The 22285-nt window shown below is 42.4% G+C and overlaps 2 protein-coding genes and 2 pseudogenes across 7 annotated transcripts in view; 3 read left to right on the forward strand and 1 right to left on the reverse strand.

The window, feature by feature from the left end:
* Positions 1-22285, reverse strand: part of RPL23 (ribosomal protein L23) — a 355976-nt gene that overhangs the window by 181478 nt on the left and 152213 nt on the right. The window lies entirely within an intron of this gene.
* On the forward strand, positions 707-1540 carry LOC126938555 (leucine-rich repeat-containing protein 37B-like; annotated as a pseudogene).
* Positions 3106-3803, forward strand: LOC126938300 (leucine-rich repeat-containing protein 37A3-like; annotated as a pseudogene).
* LOC126938550 (leucine-rich repeat-containing protein 37A-like) overlaps positions 3362-22285 on the forward strand; it is a 54649-nt gene continuing 35725 nt past the window's right edge. Inside the window, exons 1-2 of the mRNA XM_050762877.1 lie at positions 3362-5822; positions 7525-7620. Of these exons, the coding sequence (XP_050618834.1) occupies positions 4816-5568 (753 nt within the window). The 5' untranslated portion in view covers positions 3362-4815 and the 3' untranslated portion in view covers positions 5569-5822; positions 7525-7620. The remainder of the gene's footprint in view (positions 5823-7524; positions 7621-22285) is intronic.

The raw sequence follows: 22285 nt of genomic DNA on the forward strand, positions 1-22285 counted from the left end.
TGAAGAGTAGTGCTGTAACTTCTAGGGTAATGGTTGTGAGTCAAGGCAGGATGACAGTTCAGCCTCCTTCTAGGCTAGTGCAAAGGGCTCTTCACTCGGATTAAAGCCTTCTCCCCCAGACTGAATTGCCCACTCCCCAAAACCTCTCCTACAGAAAATTTGGAGTCCTCGTTTATTCCCTGACAGCTCCTTCCTAATCGGGTGGTGAATTAATTATCAAACATGCAACAAAAGATATCAAAAGTTTAGCGAAAATGGCGACATTTTGGAATAAATGACTGTAATGTACGTCCTGCCTGCCACCCTAACTGGCGCACGTTTTGCAGGTCAGTTGCTCTCCCTGGAAGCAGTATGGCCAAGAGGAGGAAGAGTATCTCTCGGATTTCAGCTTGGAGGAGGCAGTTCAGGCTGCCAGAATGGGACTAGCACTTCTGAATATCCCGAGGTCCTGTGACTTCCTTGGGAAGCTCTGCCGCGTCCCTATCCCACCACACCCCACCACAACAGGCGGCTGGAGTAGCGGGACCACCCGGGTCTGCGGCCCAAATCCTTTCTCGCTAAGCGGAAGGGAGGGGTGTTCGGGGGTGGGGTGGGACGGGAAGAGGGGTTTGGGTGGGATTGTGGGATAAGATCGCCCTGGTGACGCGGAGCGGATCTGGACCTGAGCCTAACAAAGGCGGTGTAAATAAAGGTGTCATAAAGGACGGGGCGGGGCGCGCGGTTGTCAGGGGCGCAAGCGTCTCAGGGGCTGCCAGAATGGCTCCCGCTAAGTGCGCGGCGCCAGAGCATGTCATGTCCCAGCTGCACCTCTGGGTCCCACGGCCCCTCCTTAAGTTGGCAACTACTATGGCTACTAGTTCAGGAGGCTCAGCCTCTGGAGTGGGTCCAGGACCCGCTCCAGCCGACTTCCGACCCTCTGGGGCCGACTGAGCCCTGGTTTTCCCGCTCCCCCAATCTCCCACCCGAATCTTCCCTTGCGCTTACCCCCGCCCCCCGCCCCCACCGGCAGACCCTGGGGACTTTGATTACCTGGGGTCCTCTGCTTCCTCCCAGATGTCAGCTCCGCCTCAGGAATCGACTGAGACTTTGACCCAGACTTTGGTTCCATTCCTGGACACGGATTCAGCTGGAGAGCTGCCCCCGGGGCCAGAGCAGTTAGCGGCTGCACACCAGGATCTGGATGACTCCCAGAGGTGGTTCCAATGCTGAACTGGGATCAGAATCAGACCCTAGCTCGGCCTCTTCGCCTCAAAAGTAAGGTTCAAACTGCAGATCTAGCTCAGGCTGCAGATCATCAGGCAGATTAAACTCTTTACTTCTTCCACCTCTAGATAGTCAGAATTCAGGCGGGGCGCGGTGGGTTACACCTGTAATCCCAGCACTTTGGGAGGCCAAGGCGGGCGGATCACGTGGTCAGGAGATCCAGACCATCCTGGATAACACGGTGAAACACCGTCTCTACTAAAGATACAGAAAATTAGCAGGGCGTGGTGGCACGCACCTGCACTTACTCAGGAGGCTGACGCAGGAGAATCGCTTGAACCGGGAGGTGGAGGTTGCAGTGAGCCGAGATCACGCCACCGCACTCCAGCCTGGGTGACAGAGCGAGACTGTCTCAATAAATGAATAAATAAATAAATAAATAAATAAACAAATAAATAAACTTAAAAATAAAATAAAATAAATAAGAATTCAAAAGCAACCAAGTTTACTGTTGCCCAAGAACCTGAAGAAAGATCTAGCTAAGCATTGGAAGCTTGCTAAGGTTGTTGTTGGAACTCCACATCTATTTGTATCAAAACTTCAGTGTCAGAAACAAACTTTGCAGGATGAGTATTTGGATTCAAATATGGATATACTGTATCTGGGCAGCCTGCCTCCAGAACTCCGGGTGAACTCAGATGAGCCTCCAGGGCCTCCTGAGCGAGTCAGTCTTTCTCAACTCCGTCTAGAGCCCGAAACTCAAAATCCAGAGACCCTTGAAGGGATCCAGTCCTCCTCACTCCAGGAAGAAGCCCCAGAGCAGCTTCCACAGCTCCCTGAGGAGGGAGAACCTTCTTCAACCCAGCAGGAGGCCCCAGCTCTGCCTTGAGGGGGTCCACTCTTCTTCAACAGAGCGGGAGGCCCCAGCACAGCAGTGACCTGCCTCTGAAGAGATGGTAGCTCTGCCATTGATACATCATGAGGTAAATGTTCCATTGAAAAGTTGGAGTGAAGCTCAGCACTGACACTTGCCCAGTGTCACAGTCAAACCTGTGGGTGTGGAGCTTGTGGTAACTCCAGAGCCAGGTAAGGAACTTACATCAAGCCAGGAACAGGCCACTGCTCAGCCTCCAGAGCACACCAAGGAGATGGACTCTTCCTCAACACAATTAGAGGCTCCAGCTCGGACACCAGAGTGCCCTAAGGAGAGGAAACCCTCTGCAACCCAGCAAGGGACCCCAGCTGAGCCTCCAGATCCTCCTGTGGAGGCTGAACTTTCCCCCAGTGAGCAAGCAGAAGCAGCCAGCTCAGCCTTCTGAGTTTCTTGTGGGGGCTGGGGGGTTGAACCTTCTGAGACCCAGCAGGAGGCCCCCGCTCATCCTCCAGAGTCCTCTACAGAGAGTGCAGCTCAAACTCCACCAAATCATGAGGTGACAGTTCACCCTCCAGGTGAGGATCAAGCTCATTCTAACTTGCCCAGCATTACAGCGTTACAGTGAAACCTGCAGATGTGGAGATCATAACTTCAGAGCCTATCGAGGAGGCAGAATCTTCTCCATCCCAGCAGGAGATCCCAACCCAGCCTCCAGAGGAGGTGGAACCTTCTGCAACCAAGAAGGAGGCCCCAACTGAGCCTTCAGGTCCTCCTATGGAGTATGCACCTTCCCCCAGTGAGCAGGAAGAGCCAGCTGAGCCTTCTGAGTCTCCTGGGAGGTTGAACATTCTGAGGCCCAGCAAGAGGCTCCAACTCAGCTTCCAGAGTCCTCTATGGAGAGTGGAGCTCAAACTCCACCAAATCATGAGGTGACAATTCACCCTCCAGGTGAAGATCAACCTCCTTTTAACTTGTCCAGTGTTACAGTTAAACTTGCGGATGTGTAGGTTACCATAACTTCAGACTGAATCTTCCAAAGCCCAGCAGGAGGCCCCAGCTCAGCCTCCAGAGGAGTGGAACCTTCTGTAAGCCAGGAGGAGGCCCCAACTGAGCCTCCGGATCCTCCTGTGGAGCCTGAACTTTCCGCCAGTAAGCAGAAGCAGCCAGCTCAGCCTTCTATGTCTTCTGGGAAGGCTGAATCTTCTCCAGCCCAGCAGGAGGCCCCAGCTCAGCCTCCAGCACATCATGAAGTGACAATTTCACCTCCAGGTCACCACCAAGCTCAGCATTCAGATTTGCCCAATGTCACTATTAGGCCTCCAGACATGCAGCTCACCATAGCAACAGAGCTTACTGCAGAGGTAGGAACTTCTCCAATCCACCAGGAGGCTACAGCTCAGCTCTCAGGGCCAGGTAATGATGTAGAACCTTCTGCACCACCCAGCATGGGGGCCCATCTCTGCCTCTAGAGTCATCAGAAGACACTGGACCTTTAGCAGGTCAACGGGAGACTTCAGTTCAATCTCCAGAACCGGTTAATAATGAGAACCCCTCTCCAACCCAGCAAGAGGCTGCAGCTGAGCATCCACAGACCCCTGAGGAGGCTGAGTCTTCTCCAGCCCAGCGAGAAGCCCAACCTCAGACTCCAGATCCCTCAAAGGAAGTAGAACCTTCTCCAGTCCAGCAAGAGTTCCCAGCTGAGCCACCAGAGCCCCCTAAGGGTTGAACCATCTGCAACCCAGCAAGAAGCCTCAGGTCATCCTCCAAAGTCCACCGAAGAGGTCAGTCCTCCACTGCAGCGGGAGATACCAGCTCAGCCATCAGAGCCACCTGAGAAGGTCGAACCATCTCCAGTCCTACAGCAGACCCCAATTCAGCTTTTAGAGCCACCTAAAGAGGTAGAATCCTCTCCAGTCCAGCAGGCAGGCCCTGCTCAGTCCTCAGAGGCACCTGTGGTGGTAGAACCCTCTCAGACCCAGCAGATGGCCCCATCTTCACCTCCAGAGCTCCCTCAGGAGGTGGAACCATCTCTTAACTCAGCAGGGGGTTCCAGCTCAGACTCCAGAGCCCCCTATGGAGGTAGAACCTTCAAGCCAGCAGCTGGTCCCAGCTCAGCATCCAGAGCCACCTCAGGAGGTTGCCGCTCAACCTCCAATGCATGAGATGACAGTTGCAATAGCAGGCCAGGACCAAGCCCAGTATCCAGTATCACCCAGTGTCACATTTCAACCTTTAGAGCTGGGGCTTACTATCACTCCGGAATCCACTATGGAGGCTGAGCATTCTACAACCCTGAGGAAGACTACTGCTCCTCCAAAACACCCTGAGGTGATGCTTCCACCTCCAGACCAGGTTCAGGCTCAGCACACAAACCTAACAGGTCATAGTTCAACCTTTGCACCTGGAACTTACCACAACTCCACAACCATGTTTTTTTTTCTCCAACCATGGAGAACTCAACTCAGCTTCCAGAGCCACCTACAGAGGTTGCAGCTCAACCTCAAGCTCATTATGAGGTAACAGCAGGTCAGGATCAAGCTCAGCATTCAACACTGCCCAGTGTCACAGTTTAGCCTTTGGGCCTGGGGCTTACCATCACTCCAGAATCCACGACAGAGGTTGAACTTTCTCCAACCACGCAGGAGACCCCAATTCAGCCTCCTAAGGTTGTACCCCAACCTCCAGTATATTAAGAGGTAACAGTTCCAACGCCAGGTCAGGATCAAGCTCAGCATCCAATGTCAACCAGCATTGCAGCTCAACTTTTGGACCTGGGACTTACTATCACTCCAGAACCCACTATGGAGGTTGAACATTCTACACCCCTGAAGAAGACTCTAGTTTCTCCAAAGCACCCTAAGGTGACACTTCCACATCCAGACCAGGTTCAGACTCACCATTCAAACCTGACTCAAGCCACAGTTCAACCTTTGGATCTGGAACTTACCTTAACTCCAGAATCCACTATGGAGGTTGAACCTTCTCCAACCATGCAGAAGACCCTAACTTGGTCTCCAGAGCTACGTAAGGAGGTTGTAGCTCAACCTCCTGTATATTTTGAGATGTCCGTGCCAACACCAGGCCAGGATCAAGCTCAGCATCCAACATCACCCAGCGTCACAGTTCAACCTTTGGATCTGGGGCTTACCATCACTCCAGAATCTATTACAGAGGTTGAAACTTCTACAGCCCTGATGACTACAGCTCCTCCTCCAGAGCACCTTGAGGTGACACTTCCACCTCCAGACAAGGGTCAGGCTCAGCATTCAAACCTGACTCAAGTCACAGTTCAACCTCTGGACCTGGAGCTTACCATAACTACAGAACCTACTATAGAGGTTAAACCATCTCCAACCATGGAGGAGACCTCAACTCAGCCTCCAGACCTGGGACTTGCCATCACTCCAGAACCCACTACAGAGATTGGACATTCTACAGCCCTGGAGAAGACTACAGCTCCTTGTCCAGACCAGGTTCAGACTCTGCATTGAAAACTGACTGAAGTCACAGGTCCACCTACTGAACTAGAATCTACTCAGGATTCATTGATGCGGTCTGAAAGTTACCCCCAAAATAAGGCTTTAACTGCACCAGAGGAACAGAAGGCCTCCACAAGCACCAACATATGTGAGCTCTGTACCTGTGGAGATGAGATGCTGTCATGTACTGATCTCAGCCCAAAGCAGAGGCTCTGCTGAGTGCCTGTGCCAGAGCCCAACACCTACAATGGCACCTTCACCATCTTGTAAGAATCACCTTTCCTCCATTGTCCTCTGTGTCCTGCCTCACACGGCAGCCTTTTCCTGGAGGCCTTCCTGGGCCTTCTTTATCTCCCCAAGCCATACTGACAACTAACTTTCTGCTTTCACCTCTGCCTGCAATCTCTTCCTTCTCCTCATTATCCTTTACAATTAGGCCCCTTCTCCAGTCTTTTACTTGTGATTGCTCTTACTTGTTTTCTTATCCGTTTTCATTTAGCCCCATCACGTCATTGCTTAACCGCTGCTCTCCTCCCATTTTCACTTCACCCTCTTCACAGCAGCCTGTCCCTCTCCCCATCTCAGTGATGATGTTCTAAATGGTTAAGAGTTGATTCTGGAGCCAGGCTGCCTGGGTCTGAACCCAGGACTGTCATTTATTAGCTTGGTGACCCTGAGCAAGTTATTCTGCTCTGTAACTCAATTTCCTCATCTTTAAACTGGGGATTATGCTAGTCACCATTTCATAAGATTGTTGTGAAATTTAGGTGAGTGAATATATGAAACACTTCATCAGTGCCTAGCATATGTAGGAGTGTTGGCTGTTAACATGATTACTCAGTCCTTTAGCTATGGCCAGAACTCATCTTTGTCACTGGCTTTCTATATGTAGCACTCATTTTGTGTCCAATCCAGAGCCAAGTATGCTACTGTCCCTAGAACATGAAAATGATAGGAGGGAAGAAAGAGAATAGGCATAAAAAAGGAGGTGTATATAATTAGGTACTAAAAGATAATGCAGACCATCGGTGCTAGAATTCACCAGAAACTGAGATCTTGAGATTTGGAGGTCAGAGAAATCTGGATAAGCTAAAACTTTACTTGGGGCTTAAAAAGTAGCTATAATTTGTTAAATAAGGAAAAAAATGGGAGTACAGTCTAGGCAAAGGCATGGCTACAGATATGGTGAGAATTTAGTAAACCAATCTGGCTGCAAAGAATCAGGTGAGGGAGCAATGAAGAAACAATTATGTAAAACTTTGATTATCAGGTATGGGAGTTTAAAAGTTACACAATGACATATGGAAAGCCATTGAAAATTTCCAACCAAAAGAGATTAGATGATTAAAACAGGAGGATTATTTTATTTTTTGCATAATGTTCAAGTGTAGACATGCAGATGATTATTTTAGAATCCGTATGTAGAGTGCCCTAGAGGGGAAAGCTTAATTCAGGGAGACAAAATAGAAAGGTCTAGCAAAATCTAGGGGTAAAGTGTGAAGGGGCTAAATCAGATTGGTTGTGATAGGAGTGGAAAGAAAAGGCCTAGGATGTTTCAACAGAGGGCACCGGGCCAAAGCTTTGGTGTTACCCAGCATAGGGTTTCTTTCTTCTTATTTGTTGATAATGATAAGTTTTTGCCCAGTTTTCGGTTGAAGTATTTACCATTTTTGATTTGTAGAAGGAGTTAGTTTAGACACATAAGGGCTTTTGGATAAAATACTTACATTCAAAGTAATTAACTGGCATTATCTGTCTAAGAGATGGGATGGATAGGAAGCTAAGCTTCCGGGAGATGCCTCATTTGTGCCAGTGGCCCCACATTATTTCTTGGTTAATTGTGCAAACTGGGAAGCTGACAGCGCTGGAAATTAGAAAGCAGGTGTTATTCTCTGTTTCTGAATATCCCCCACAAGGTTGCCATGATTCTTTTACTTATCCTGTTCATTCTTTTCCTACCTATTCAAGGATATGAACTGTGTTTCTTCACAGAAATGTCCAAGGAAACTATATATCTTACATTGGTGAAGATGTATGAAAAGCATACAGTTGGACTGAGAAACTGTGAGTATATTCTCTCCAAATATGACAAAAAAAACTAACTGCATTGTAAGATCCTTCCTGGTATAGAATTTTGAGGTCAGTACCTCTGAGAAAACATGTTTCCCTTCCATACCCCAAATCAACCTCTGTTGATTGCAATCCTGTGGTTATTTAAAAATTAAATTTGGTAGGCTCTCTTTAAAATAAGAGTCAATTTAAATTTATTTTTTATCAGACAAATAATACTTTGTTTTTTATATATATATATATATATATTTTTTTTTTTTTTTTTTTTGAGACGGGATCTTACTCTGTTCCCCAGGCTGGAGTGCAGTGGTGCAATCATGACTCACTGCAGCCTCCACCTCCCAGGCTCAAGTGATCCTCCCATCTCAGCTTCTCAAGTAGCTGGGACCACAGGTACATGCTACCATGCCCACCTAATTTTTTATTTTTTGTAGAGACAGGGTCTCCCTATATTGCTTAGGCTGGTCTCAAACTCCTGGGCTCAAGTGATCCTCCCACCTTGGCCTCCCAAAGTGCTGGGATTACAGGCATTTTGTAATCCCAGCCCCCAGCCCCATCCCTAGCCCATGATTACATTCTTAATGTATAAAAATGAAATAACAGCTATAACAAAAACCCTCCTTGTGTCCTACTCCCTCATCCCTGAGGTAACACTCTGTGTTTAGTATATAACCTTCCAGACTTTTCCCCATTTGCCTACATACATATTTACATAAAGTAAAATAGATTTGTTGTGTGGCTTTAAAAATCTTTTTTCTTCACATAAATGGTAACGTCTTGTAACTTGATTCTTTCACTTCATGATATGTCTTAGATTTCTTTCCTTCCCAGTACTTAGAGGGTTACCACATTCATTTTAAACTCCTGCATAATACTCCATAGTATGGATGTATCATAGTTTATTTAATAGTTCCCCCATTGATGGATGTTTAGATTATGTCTAGTTTTCTTGTTACATGCATTGCTGCAATGAAATCCATGCTTCTTTGTGAACATGGGCAAGTATTTCTGTAGAATACATATCTAGAAATGGAATTGTTGGGGTGAAGCCTATGTAGATATGAAATTTTAATTGTTGTCGAAAATGTTGTGCCAACTTACACTACGGTCAACAGAGTATGACAGCATTCATTTCCCCACACTTTTCACCACTGGGTATTCTACAACTTTTTGTTGATGTTATGGGGGAATAAAAGGTATCCCATCTAAATTTGAATTTTTGTGATTACTTATGAATTTAATTAAATATCTCTATATGTTTATTGAACATTTGTGTTTCTTCTCTGAGTTTTCTGTCCTCTGTCCATGATCTTGTTGAATTTTTAAAATCATTTTCTTATTGATTTATAGAAGGAATTAGACACATACATGATTTTGGAAAAAATGCTTACATTCAAAGTAACTGGCTTTTTTTTTTTTTTTTTTTTTTTAATTGAGACAGTCTTGCTCTGTCACCCCAGGCTGGAGTGCAATGGCGCCATCTCGGCTCACTGCAACTGCCACTGCCTGGGTTCAAGCGATTCTTATGCCTCAGCCTGCAGAGTAGGTGGGACTACAGGTGTGCACCATGCCTGGCTAAGTTTTTTGTATTTTTAGTAGAGACGGGATTTCGCCTTGTTGGCCAGGTTGGTCTCGAACTCGTGACTTCAGGTGATCTGCCCTGGGATTATAGGTGTGAGCCACCACCCCCAGCTAGTAACTGGCATTTTTCACAACAGTTTATGTGTCACATCATTAGTTCAACTTATATAGACAAACTATACATGAGTTCTAAATTAAAAATAAAACACATGACAATCATAGTCATCTAAGAAGAGGAGTTATGACCACTTTAAAATAGTTTCCCTCACCCTTAGTTCAATATCTTATTGATAAGAAAAAAAAATGCTGGAACTAGACAATCCTGTTTCCTAGCTCTAAAGGAGAAATGGGATTCTGGGGCTTGTGTTCCAGATGGAGTCTTCTGATAATAGGAAGGTGTGGGAGATGGCTAGTAAGGGAGTGTACACTCTTCCTCCAGGGCTGCAGGACCCTGCCCCCTTTCTAACACCAATTGCTCCTGCCTGGAGGAAGACACCTTTGCTGCCTGGCCCAAGGAAGGATATGTGGTTGATGTACCTCTGGCTTCTCCACTCCACAGTCCCAACCAATAACTTGTAGGTAGTTCCTGGGTATTTCTGACAGGGGATCATTTGTAGAGCTGCTTCCACATTTTGAGTTAAGATTGTGGATTTTTAAATTATTTCTGTTCTATAATTTTTAGAGATTTGCTAGAGGCTGGATGGTTAGAGACTTGGCATGTTCTCAATCTGCCACAACTTTTTAGGAAAACAATTTTGTACCCTTATTATATCCTAGAGAAACCCAGGAAAAGTATTATCAGAATACAAGTATAAGAATGTTCAAAGCAGCATTCTTTGTAATAACTAAAAACTAGAAAAATCTCAGTATCTGTCCACAGTGGATGAATCAATACATTGTAGTATAATCATACAATGGAATACTCTATTATTCTATTATATAATAATAGAAGCATATTAATACTTTATATAATAATAGAAGTATTATTAATACTTATTAAAAGTATTATTATGTGTGTGTATACTGAATAGAAGTATTATTAATACTTCTATTATTGATTAGAAACATAATGCAAGTCACATACATAATCTTAACTTTTCTGGTAGTCACTTAAAAAATAAAACTAAAAAAGAAACAGGTGAAACATGTGAATATATTATATCCAAAATATTATCATTCCAACATGCAGTCATTATATATGTTATTAATGAGATATTTTATTTTCATACTAAGTCTTCGAAATATCCAAAGTGGTATCATTTCTACATGTTGTTAGTATAAAAATTAATTGGGGAGTTTACATTCTTTTTTCCATACTAACTCTTTGAAGTCTAAATTTGGTTGCTAAATTCTTATCACAAAAACTTAATCTGTTCTGCTGAGCAGTCTAGGGAGAAAAGTAAATAATAATAATAAAAATACTTAACCTGGCTGGATGTTAGGTAGCTCATGCCTGTAATCCCAGCATTTTGGGAGGCATAGGCAGGAGGATCACTTGAACCCAGTAGTTCAAGACTAGCCTGGCAACACAGTGAAACCACGTCTCTACAAAAAATTAAAAATATTAGCGAGGCATGACGGTGTGTGCTTATAGTCCCAGCTACTAGGCAGGCTGAGGTGGGAGGGTCACTTGAGCCTGGGAGGTCGAGGCTGCAGTACGCTGTGATTGTGCTACTGCTCTCTAGGCTGGGCAACAGAGTGAAACCTTGTCTCAAAACAAACAGACAGACAAACAAAACACCTTAATCTATATTTAGATTTTGTAAAATTTGCAGTTGAAAAAGTAGCATCATATATCCAATAAATTTTCTAATGACTGCATTGAGTATCAGCTTTTAAATTTAAAAATAATTAAAATGAGTAAATTAAAGATTCAGTTCCTCAGTCACTAACAGTAGCCAAATATAGCTAGTAACTACCTTATTGAAAGCATAACACAGGTCTTGGAATGAATCAACCTCAGCAACATACATCTTAAATGTACAAACAGATTATTGAGTGAAAGAAGTAATACAGAAAATAATATGTGTAATATGATTTCTTTTATATAATGTTCAAGGAGGCAAAGCTAAAATATGTTGTTTATGACTGACATATAATAGGTAAAACGACATTTTATTTTATTTAATTTATTTTTGAGACAGGGTTTGCAGTGGTGCAAACGCAGCTCACTGCAGCCTGGACCTCCCATGCTCAAGCAATCTTCCCATCTGAGCCTCTCCAGTAGCTGGGACTACAGGTGTGCGCCAACATGCCCAGCTAATTTTAAAATTTGTCTAGAGATGAGGTCCTGCTGTATTACTCAGACTGGTCTCGAACTTCTGGGCTCAAGCAATCCTCCTACTTTGGCTTCCCAAAGCGCTGAGATTACAAGTGTGAGCCACCGTGCCCAGCCAGAACTACATTTTATTTTACTTTACCAGTTTATTTTATTTTATTTTATTTTATTTTATTTTATTTTATTTTTTGAGACAGAGTTTTGTTCTTGTCGCCCAGGCTGGAGGAGAGTGGCACGAACTCGGCTCACGGTAACCTCCGCCTCCTGGGTTCAAGTGATTCTCCCACCTCAGCCTCCCAGGTAGCCAGAATTACGGGCACCCACCACCATGTCCAATCAATTTTCGTATTTTTAGTAGAAATGGAGTTTCACCATGTTGACCAAGCTGGTCTCGAACTCCTGACCTCAGGTGATTCACCCGCCTCAGCCTCCCAAAGTGCTGGGATTACAGGCGTGAGCCACTGTGCCAGGCCGGAGCTACATTTTAAAAACAAGAAAATTATTACAAAGGTCAGGATAGTGGATATGTATAAGGATTAGAGAGGAGGCTGTGATTGGAAAGGACCTGGGGCTTCTGGGATGCTAGCAATGATCTTTCGTAATGATGGTGTATGGGTATCTGCTTTATAATTATTAAACTGAATATTTGGCCAGGTGCAGTGGCTCACATCTGTAATTGCAACACTTGGGAGGCTGAGACAGGGGAATCACTTGAGCCCAGGAGTTTGAGATCAGTCTGGACAACAGAGTGAGACCCTGTCTCAGAAATTAAAATAAAATAAAATAAAATAAAATAAAATAAAAGCAACATTTATGTTATGTGTGCTTTATGCACATTGTAGTTCTCAAATATTTTTAATGGGAGAAAAAAGTCGAATGACTTCACTTGCAGCCCTGACATGGTTCCATGTGGGGCTTTTATAACAAGGTTTGGGAAAAGAGGGGAGGAAACGGAAGTTCTGCTGATACTGGTGCCACCAGAGTTGGATTCGAACAGGGACTTTGTGATCTAGAGAGGAGGCATTAAATAGATAATTTGGTGGGAAGAGTGGGTAGGGGTGTGCTTGTGTGTGTGTGTGTGTGTGTGTGTGTGGTGGTGGTGGTGGTGGAGAGAGATGGACACAAAAAGGAAAATGTAAGAAAAGGTTTGAATGAAAGCAGAGCAGATACCACCATCTTGAAATTACCATCACCCAGCTTTCCTCCACATGTAGGAGTTAATCCTTTGTAGCAAATAGTTGTAGTTTGCATTTTGATCTAGAAAATAATTTTTCATTTTCCAGAATTCTCAATGAAAATTATTTGACTGAATTACATAAGGATTCATTTGAAGGCCTGCTATTCCTCCAGTATTTGTAAGTTAGTTAGTTAATCATGTTTATTAGTTTTTAGTCATATTATCTGTAAAACGAATAAGGGGTTCAAATTAGATAATCTCTAAGATTTCTTTCAGCAATACAATTCTGCAATTCTGTAAGTTTGTATAGGGTCTCAGCCAATCTCTAGCATTAATATCTTCTATGCATTTTCAGGTTTTTAACCATATAGACAGAATACAGACAGAAAAAAATTTCACATGGTAATAAGATATGAGCAGTGATTGATACCCATATGAACCTTGTTTTATAAAAAGTGTTCACATATCATCTTCTTATATTCAGTCTACAACCAATAGATCAAATCTAATCTACAGTCTGTTTTTAAATAGCCCATCAAGTTAAGAATGGTTTTTACACTTTTAAAGGACTGGGAAAGAAAAAGAAAAGAAACAAAGAGAAATATGCAACAGAGACCACATGTGGCCCACAAAGCCTAAAATATTTACTATCTGACCTTCACAAAAAAGATTTAGGGCCAGGCACGGTGGCTCATGCCTGTAATTTCAGCACTTTGGGAGGTTGAGGCGGGAGGATCACCTGAGGTCAGGAGTTCGAGACCAGCCTGGCCAACGTGGTGAAACCCTGTCTCTGCTAAAAGTATAAAAATTAGCCAGGCATGGTGGCCGGTGCCTGTAATTCTAGCTACTCGGGAGGCTGAGGCAGGAGAATCACTTGAACCCAGGAAGCAGAGGTTACAGGATCATGCCACTATACTCCAGCCTAGGCAACAGAGCAAGACTCTGTCAAAAAAAAAAAAAAAAAGAAAGAAAGATTTGAAAAAGTTGCTTTAGTAGAATGAAAGGAATTAAAGTTAACTTCAGATTGTTGCCTGAAGGAGAAGAAAATATAGACCACCTACATTAATTTGAATATCATTAATCCAGAATTTTTTGATAATTTAATCTAAATTAAATTAATATTTAAATATTAAATAATAAGCAGCTGAATTATGTAAATAATATTATCAAGAATATTAAGCTACCAAAAGAATAGCCTGGTATTCAGGATTTCATTTCAGGAATTGTTATGTTAAAACAGATGTTTAAAATGATGGTTAAGTGGTATAGCTAGAGTGTTTATAGCAAGTAAGCATATCAGAAATGCCCCTAACTCTTCACTAATTACAAAATAAACTATGTCCTCAGCCGTGTTACCAAGGAAGGGATACCTGCATGGTATTTCTGTCTGTTTAGAGATAAGAAGATACTATGTTCATTGCTATGAAAGCTTGATTTTTATCCTTTGTCCATGGTTCAGAGGTGTGTATGTCATTAATCCTCATTAAGCTCATTAGTGATGCTTTTTTGCAAACAGATTCAAACGTAGAAGGCTTAAGGAAAGTGGGTGTAAAGACCCTCAGGTAGATACCAAAGTGCTACAAAGGCCATGAAGTAATAAAACTACATTTCCTTTAAAATAGTCATTTTCCTTCTACTCACTGCCCCAGCTATTCATTTATTTTATAACTGTGAGTTCAATTTATTTCCATGTGTTGGTTTTAAACACGGTGGGCAATGCAGATGAACAAGACCTAGTCCATGCTTTCAAGAAGTTTATGCTCAGAAGAAATGGGATGAAAAATAACTACATTAAAAAGAAGAAATGGATGTGGGCTCTAGGAGGGATACATTGTTTCTGGAGCATAGAAGAGAGGAGATCGACTTCAATTTGGACCCAGGAAGATGTTATTAGAACAATGCCATTTGAATAGGACTTTGAAGGGCCGTTGCGTAACATCAGACAAACATCTTGGGGAAAAGATTCTAAACTTGCAAAAGGAAAATGGGAGAAGGGCAAAACACAGGAAAGTATTTGAGGAATGCCATGAGTACCTGTAGAGTACAAGGAGGTAGAGTAGGAAATTATAGAGCCAGATCTTCTAGGGCTTTGAATGTCAAGCTAAGGAGTCATCATACGGACCAGTGTTATCACAGCAGTGCTGTGAGATAGAGCTGCATCACAATCACTGGGAGGGCGCATTAGAACTCAGTTCTGCACTCTACCCTCACAATTACTGATTCAGTTGGTCTAGAGTGGGACCAAAAATTTGCATCTTCAGAAATTTCCTAGGAGATGCTGGTCTTTGCAAGCCACTTCTGGAGAGTTTATCTCATGACTGTGTGCAGGATGGTTTAGGAAGGGAGAGACTAGAGATGGAGACATCAGTCAGACAACATTACACCTTCCAGGTAAAGAGGGAGGGACAAGCTGACAAGCTGGAATCAATGGAAATAAGAGTCAACTGGAGTTAAGAATGGGTGTTGACTACACCTGTTTTTATTTGAAAAATAAAAATCCAGTTCCATGTTGTTTTTTTGCCCTGTCACTGTATAACTGAAGAAATTGCTTTCATGAAATAATAAAGCAATATATAACCAAAAAAGAATTTCTATTAATATGATAGAAATTAATTATATTAATATGGTTTGAATTAGTTCAAAGTTATGTATTAGTTAAAGGGGTAACTTCCTTTCAAATGATGTGAAAGGATGTCTTTTATTTCTTCTGACGTTGAACTGGCTTAGGAAAATAGACCTAAACTAGGAAGGTGAGACTATTTCTTTTAATATTAGAAACTATATATAAAGATAAAAACTTCGAGCTCACAATCTAGGATTTGATGAGACTACAAAAGGTCATCTCATCAAGTCTACTGCTCTCAGGAAAAATTAATTCCAAAGTCTATCAAGATCTATAGTTGTATATTTTATGTATTAAAACCATGAAGGTGAGACTCTAGGAGAGGTACTGGCAAGGTTAGAGGCTCTGGGAAGTTCAAATACAAGTCCAAACATATAGAGTTTAGATGAAAATTATGTATTTAATGTTACTGTAAACTCTTCCTATTTATTCCTACTAATTTGACATCTAATAACTAATCAAGGCAATATTTTCCTTTTACTTTTCCTAGAGATTTATCCTGCAATAAAATATAGCCTATTGAAAGACATATATATGAACCACTACCATTTTTGCACTTTATGTAAATTACAAATATAACTCGATTACATTTAGAACTTTAATAAAACTTAACGATAAACCCCTTTGCTATTCATTTTGAAATATGATTAGAATTTTTAAGTTACTAAAATTATATAGCAAATCCTCTTTGTCCCTAGGAAAGATTAGTGTAAGAATTACTACACAGATCATAGTGAGTCATCAGAGAGCAGTGGTTCTCAACCAGTGTGATTTTGCACCCAGGTGACACTTGGCTATGTCTGCAGACAGTTTTGGTTGCCACAACTGTGGGTGTCCTCCTGGCATCTGGTAGGCAGAGGCCAGGAATGCTGCTAAATATCCTACAAGGTACAGGACAAACCCCCATGGCAAAGAATTATATAGTCCAAGAGTCAATGGCCCTGAAGTTGTGAAATCCTGTCCTAGGGAAATAAAGCTCACTTAACGTAAGTATTTACTGAGCATTCGCTGTTTTGTATCTAATGCACCACAAGTGCAAGGTTAAAGTATAAATCATAAGCCAGTATCTTTCACTGTGAGATTTCTTTAGTACATAGAGAAAGTATTGAGGTTATGTTCCATCTTATGCAAATTAGAATCAATGCAAGCGATAAACGTTCTGAAAGAATATATATTTTTTCTTCTTTAGCTTGTGTCTTTTTTGGCAGGAATCTTGGTTGCAATTTACTCACAGAACTGAGGTTTGGAACATTTCAGGCCTGGCACGGGATGCAGTTTTTACACAAGTTGTAAGTGAAATGGAAGATGAATACATGTAAACAACTATTTACGTGTAAGAACCTCATACAATTATTGGTTAGCTGGGTATAAGCCCATTATGAACTCTGAAAAGTATGTCTTAAGATCCATTCGTTGGGCTGGGTGCAGTGGCTTACGCCTATAATCCCAGCACTTTGGGAGGCCGAGGCAGGCGGATTACCTGAGGTCGGGAGTTTGAGACCAGCCTGACCAACATGGAGAAACCCCGTCTCTACTAAAAATACAAAATTAGCCGGGCGTGGTGGCACATGCCTGTAATCCCAGCTACTTGGGAGGCTGAGGCAGGAGAATCGCTTGAACCTGGGAGGCGGAGGTTGCGGTGAGACGCGATTGTGCCATTGCACTCCAAGAGCGAAACTCCGTCTCAGGAAAAAAAAAAAAAAAAAGATCCATTCGTTTATTCAAATGGGGAAGCTAAAGTACGAAGAGACCAAGAAACTTACATAGTTTATATATGACCTGCCCTGTTTTTCCTAGTTCTGACCTTTGGCATGGGCAAGAAAATGCATGAAACAAGTGACCCTATTGGCACAATGGTCTCAACACACCAAATGTATGCTGGGGGCTGGGCTCCTTCGTTTTGGGTCAAATCTTTCTAGTAAAAAAGGCTAATTTGCTTCAGGAAACATTTGCCATAGTGAGAAATGGGCCCATTGCATTTCTTTCCAAAGGCAAGTTGCCAAGGGAAGGTGCCAGTAATTTTGTGACTGATATGACACTGTTCTGTGGTGTTTATAAGTTGAAACAGTATATTTTATTGCATTACAAAAGTTTGTAAAACAAAACAAAAAAAAGGGCCTCAGCTGTGGTGGAATGACGATGAATTGAATAGAGCCTCAGCATCAGGGCTTTTCACTTGCACAGTCCTGGGAGGCCCTTGGGAATCTTTGTATTCATACTTTTCCATGTTTTTATCATTCATAGGTAAGGTTCAGGCTCCATAAAATCCTGAAATCACCCTTGGGTTCCAGTAATTACAACTTTGAATGAAGCCTCTATGTTATTGACAAATACTGACCAGCCGAGTCAGCAGTGTGGGTAGGGTCAGTCTATTTTGAATCTGAAACCCATCCCAAGGACATAGCAAGAGCTTATTAGCGGACTTAACTGGGGTCCACTGGCCCAGCACAGTAAAGCCAAACCATACTGAGGTTTTGCAGTGGGAGAAAGGAGCACATTTGTTTGCAGGGTGCCAAGCAAGGAGGACCAGGCAGTTAACAATCAAAGTCCCCCTCTGAATGGTAGCAATAATCATATCTTTCACAGATGAAATAAAAAATGAAATGGTCTATGGAAAACCAGCAGTGGTTGATAATTCTAAATGTTAAGTATGTGCATATTTTTTTCCCTGACTTTAAAGTGCTTCTCCTTCATTCACCTACACAGGTCCAGACGGATGGCTTGTTTTTAAAAATTTTCTTAGTCCGTTAGTTCTAACAATACAAGCTCCATTATTTTAGAAACTGAATGACTCTGCAATGTAGAAAGGCTATACCTTATTCAGATAGAGCACACTGACATGCTGGCTTGCCTGTGGCACATCAATATCATGACAAGAATGTAAGCACTAAGAGAGAAGAAGAGGAAAATCCAAGCTTTATCCCTATTGAATTATTTATCCCACTATTAGAATATCAATCAGTGAAGTAGGTGTGGGCACACTGGGCAAATTGAACTTCAGTCACAAACATGCCTTGTTGCTTCCTTTAGATAGCGGTAGATGCACAAAAGTTTGCACAGGTGAGAGTATTGTCATCACGTTTTGGTATGTACTAGAATCCTGGCAGCAACTTCTCAGATTCAGAGAGGTGTAAACATTAAAGATGAAAAGAACAACTCGGGTCTGTCCTTTGGGGTGATTTAGGGTGGCTGTTTACATTTGCTAAAAAAAAATACAAAAATTAACGTGGTGGTGCATGCCAGTTTCTCGGGAGGCTGAGGCATGAGAATTGCTTGAACCCAGGAGGCAGAGGTTGCAGTGAGTTGAGATTGCATACTGCACTCCAGCCTGGGTGATACAGCAAGATTCTGTCTTAAAAAAATAAAAAATGAACAAAATCAATTTCTGATTAAATATTTTAAAATTTATTTTAAAATGCAGTAAGTATGAAATTCAAAAGGAAAAAAATGCAGTTAAAAGTAGCCTACCTCTCGGCCGGGCGAGGCTGAGGCAGGAGAATGGCGTGAACCCGGGAGGCGGAGCTTGCAGTGAGCCGAGATTGCGCCACCGCACTCCAGCCTGGGCGACTGAGCAAGACTCAGTCTCAAAAAAAAAAAAAAAAGTAGCCTACCTCTCATCTCTTAACACTTAGACACCCATTTCTAACAGTTAACTTCTACTACAAGCTTCTAATGTATTCTAGAGCTGCTCTATATGCTTTTTAGTTTGTTTTATTTTCATTTAGCTTTAAAAATTATCATGCAGTAGTCTTGACTTATTTTGATATGCATTTCTACGAATTTATTTATTTATTTATTATTATTTAAAAAAATTTTTTTTTTTTTTTTTTTTTTTTGAGACGGAGTCTGGCTCTGTCGCCCAGGCTGGAGTGCAGTGGCTGGATCTCAGCTCACTGCAAGCTCCGCCTCCCGGGTTTGCGCCATTTTCCTGCCTCAGCCTCCCGAGTAGCTGGGACTACAGGCGCCCGCCACCTCGTCCGGCTAGTTTTTTGTATTTTTTTAGTAGAGACGGGGTTTCTCCGTGTTAGCCAGGATGGTCTCGATCTCCTGACCTCGTGATCCGCCCGTCTCGGCCTCCCAAAGTGCTGGGATTACAGGCTTGAACCACCGCGCCCGGCCATTTATTTATTTTTGAGACAGAGTCTCGCTCCGTCGCCCAGGTTGGAGTGCGGTGACGCCATCTTGGCTCACTGCAACCTCCGCCTTGTAGGTTCAAGCGATTCTCCTGCCTCAGTCTCCTGAGTAGCTGGGATCACGGGCATGTTCTCCATGTTGGCCAGGCTTGTAGCGAACGCCTGGCCTCAAGTGATCTGTCTGCCTCAGCTTCCCAAAGCGCTGGGATTACAGGCGTGAGCCACCATGCCTGGCCTAGTTCTGTGAATTTTAACACGTGTAGATTCTTGTAACTACCATCACAATCTGCCTACAGAACAGGATTTGAATTAAGTGTTTGAAAAATATATTTTTTAGAGGGGAGTTATAGAAATATTTAGCCTGTTTCTGCCATTTTTCAACAAATTAAAGTACAATTAAGTTACAGTGAAATTCACCCATTTACAGGTACAGTTTATCAGCATCATAAGACAGGGTGAAAAAATAAAAGTACGGTTTGAGTATTGACAAAATGCATCATAGTGTGGCCATCATCACAATCAGTGTATAGCTCTGACAATAACTGACCTTTTTCTTCAGTTTTGCTTTTTTCAGAGTGTCCTATATATGGAAGTTTTTTGAGTATGGCTTTTTTTCACTTAGCATAATGAATTTGAGATTCATCTCTGTTATTACTTGTATGAATAATTTCTTTCTTTTTGGACCTGAGTAATATCTCACTGTATGGGGTATACCATAGTTTTTAAAGTCCATTTCCCAGTTGACAGACATTCCGATAGTTTCCAGTGTGCAAATAAAGTTGTTACAAAGATTCACAGACAGGTGTTTTTATGAATGTACGTTTTTCTTTTTTTCTTTTTTTTGAGACGGAGTCTCGCTCTGTCACCCAGGCTGGAGTGCAGTGGCACGACTTCGGCTCACTCCAAGCTCCGCCTCCTAGGTTTATGCCATTCTCCTGCCTCAGCCTCCTGAGTAGGTGGGACTACGGGCACCCGCCACCACACCCGGCTAATTTTTTTTGTATTTTTAGTAGAGGCGGGGTTTCACCGTGTGAGCCAGGATGGTCTCGAATTCCTGACCTCGTGACCCGCCCGCCTCGGCCTCCCAAAGTGCTGGGATTACAGGTGTGAGCCAGGGGCCCGGCCCACGTTTTCTTTTTATTAGGTTAAATGCCTAAGGACAGTATTGCTGGGTTGTGTAGTAAGTGTATGTTTAATTGTTTTTTCTTTTTTTGGCTCCTGATTGCAACAACTGAAAGTGTGCGTTTAACTTTATAGGAAATTTCCAAATTGTTTTCCGAAGTTGACTGTACTAATTTATGTTCCCACCAGCAATGGCTGAAAGTTGCTTATCTGAAATTTTATCAGAGGAAGGCTCACGCCTGCAATCCCAGCACTTTGGGAGGCTGAGGTGGGTAGATGGTTTGTGTCCAGGAGTTCGAGACCAGCCTGGGCAATATGGCAAAACCCTGTCTCTACCAAAAATACAAAAATTAGCTTAGTATGGTGGTGTGCACCTCTAGTCCCAGCCACTCAGCAGCCTGAGGTGGGAGGATCACTTAAGCCCAGGAAGGTTGAGGCTGGAGTGAGCCATGAATGTGCCACTGCACTCCAGCCTGGGCAAGAGAGAGAGACACTGTCTCCAAACAAACAAATAAGAAATAAGTGGTATTATCAGTTTTTTTAAAAATGCCATTTCAATAGGCATGTGGTGGTAATACCTTGTGGTTCTAGTTTGTATTTCCTTAATGATTAATGATCGTGAATGTGTTTTCATGTGCTTACTTGCAACCTGTGTATCGTTGATGAAATGTCTGTTTAAATCTTATGCCCACTTTAAAAATTGGGTTTTTTACCTCTCTTTTGAGAATTCTATATATTTTCTGGATACAAGTTTTTATTCAGGTATGGATTTGTTTCTTCATTCGTTTCTTATTTTTTTAGAAAAGGAATAAGCTTTGTAAATATTTTCTCCCATTTCAGCTTATCAATTTTTTATTCCACATATTGTGCTTTTGTGTTGTCTCTAAGAAAATATTTGTCTAGCCTGTGGTCACAAAGATTTTCTTCTGTATTTTTTCTTCTAGAATATATCATTTTCAGTTTTACATTTAGGTCTGCAGCACATTTTGAGTTATTTTTTTATTTTGATTTGAAGTATGGATTGAGGCTCTTTTTTTTTTGGTTTGTTTTGCATGTGGACACCTAGTTCTAGTGTCATTTAATGAAAACACTATCATTTCTCTGTTAAATTGTCTTTATACTTTTGTTGAATAGATGTGTGGGTCTTTTTTTGGACTAAAACTCTAAAACTATATTATTAATCCTTATTTGGATTGCATCTGACAGATCCCAAATGATTTGAAAAGTTAATTAGGTAACAAATTTAGAAATTTGTTAAGTGTCTTATTTGGAACCTGGTGCTTGCTGACAGTAGTTTGTAATCTGCAGAAGGGTTTTCTAAATAACTTTAAGCCTAAGATTAAAAGAACATTTTGCTAATGATTCATTATCTGTTTGGAAAAGCTTGTGTGAGTTTTCATGCAGCAGGGATGAGCTGAAATGGTTTTTCCTAGAAGGTGCCCATTTTCTTTGTTGTAGAATTACCTGGTAGTTCTCTAATAATCTGTGTTTGTGCTTTATATCATCTTTGATAGTGATACATTTTGGGGCAATTCTCTTTTTGTTTAAAACCATCACGTAGTTGTCCTAAGTTAAATACTCTAGGCCAGACAGTAATCCTGGAACTTTGAGAGACAGAGGCAGGAGGATCACTTGAGCCCAGGAGCTTGAGACCACCTGGGCAACATAGTGAAACCTCCTCTCTACAAAAATCAAAAACAGGTCAGGCACGGTGGCTCACGCCTGTAATCCCAGCACTCTGGGAG

This window comes from Macaca thibetana, chromosome 16, assembly GCF_024542745.1.
Source record: "Macaca thibetana thibetana isolate TM-01 chromosome 16, ASM2454274v1, whole genome shotgun sequence".
Lineage (NCBI taxonomy): Eukaryota > Metazoa > Chordata > Mammalia > Primates > Cercopithecidae > Macaca > Macaca thibetana.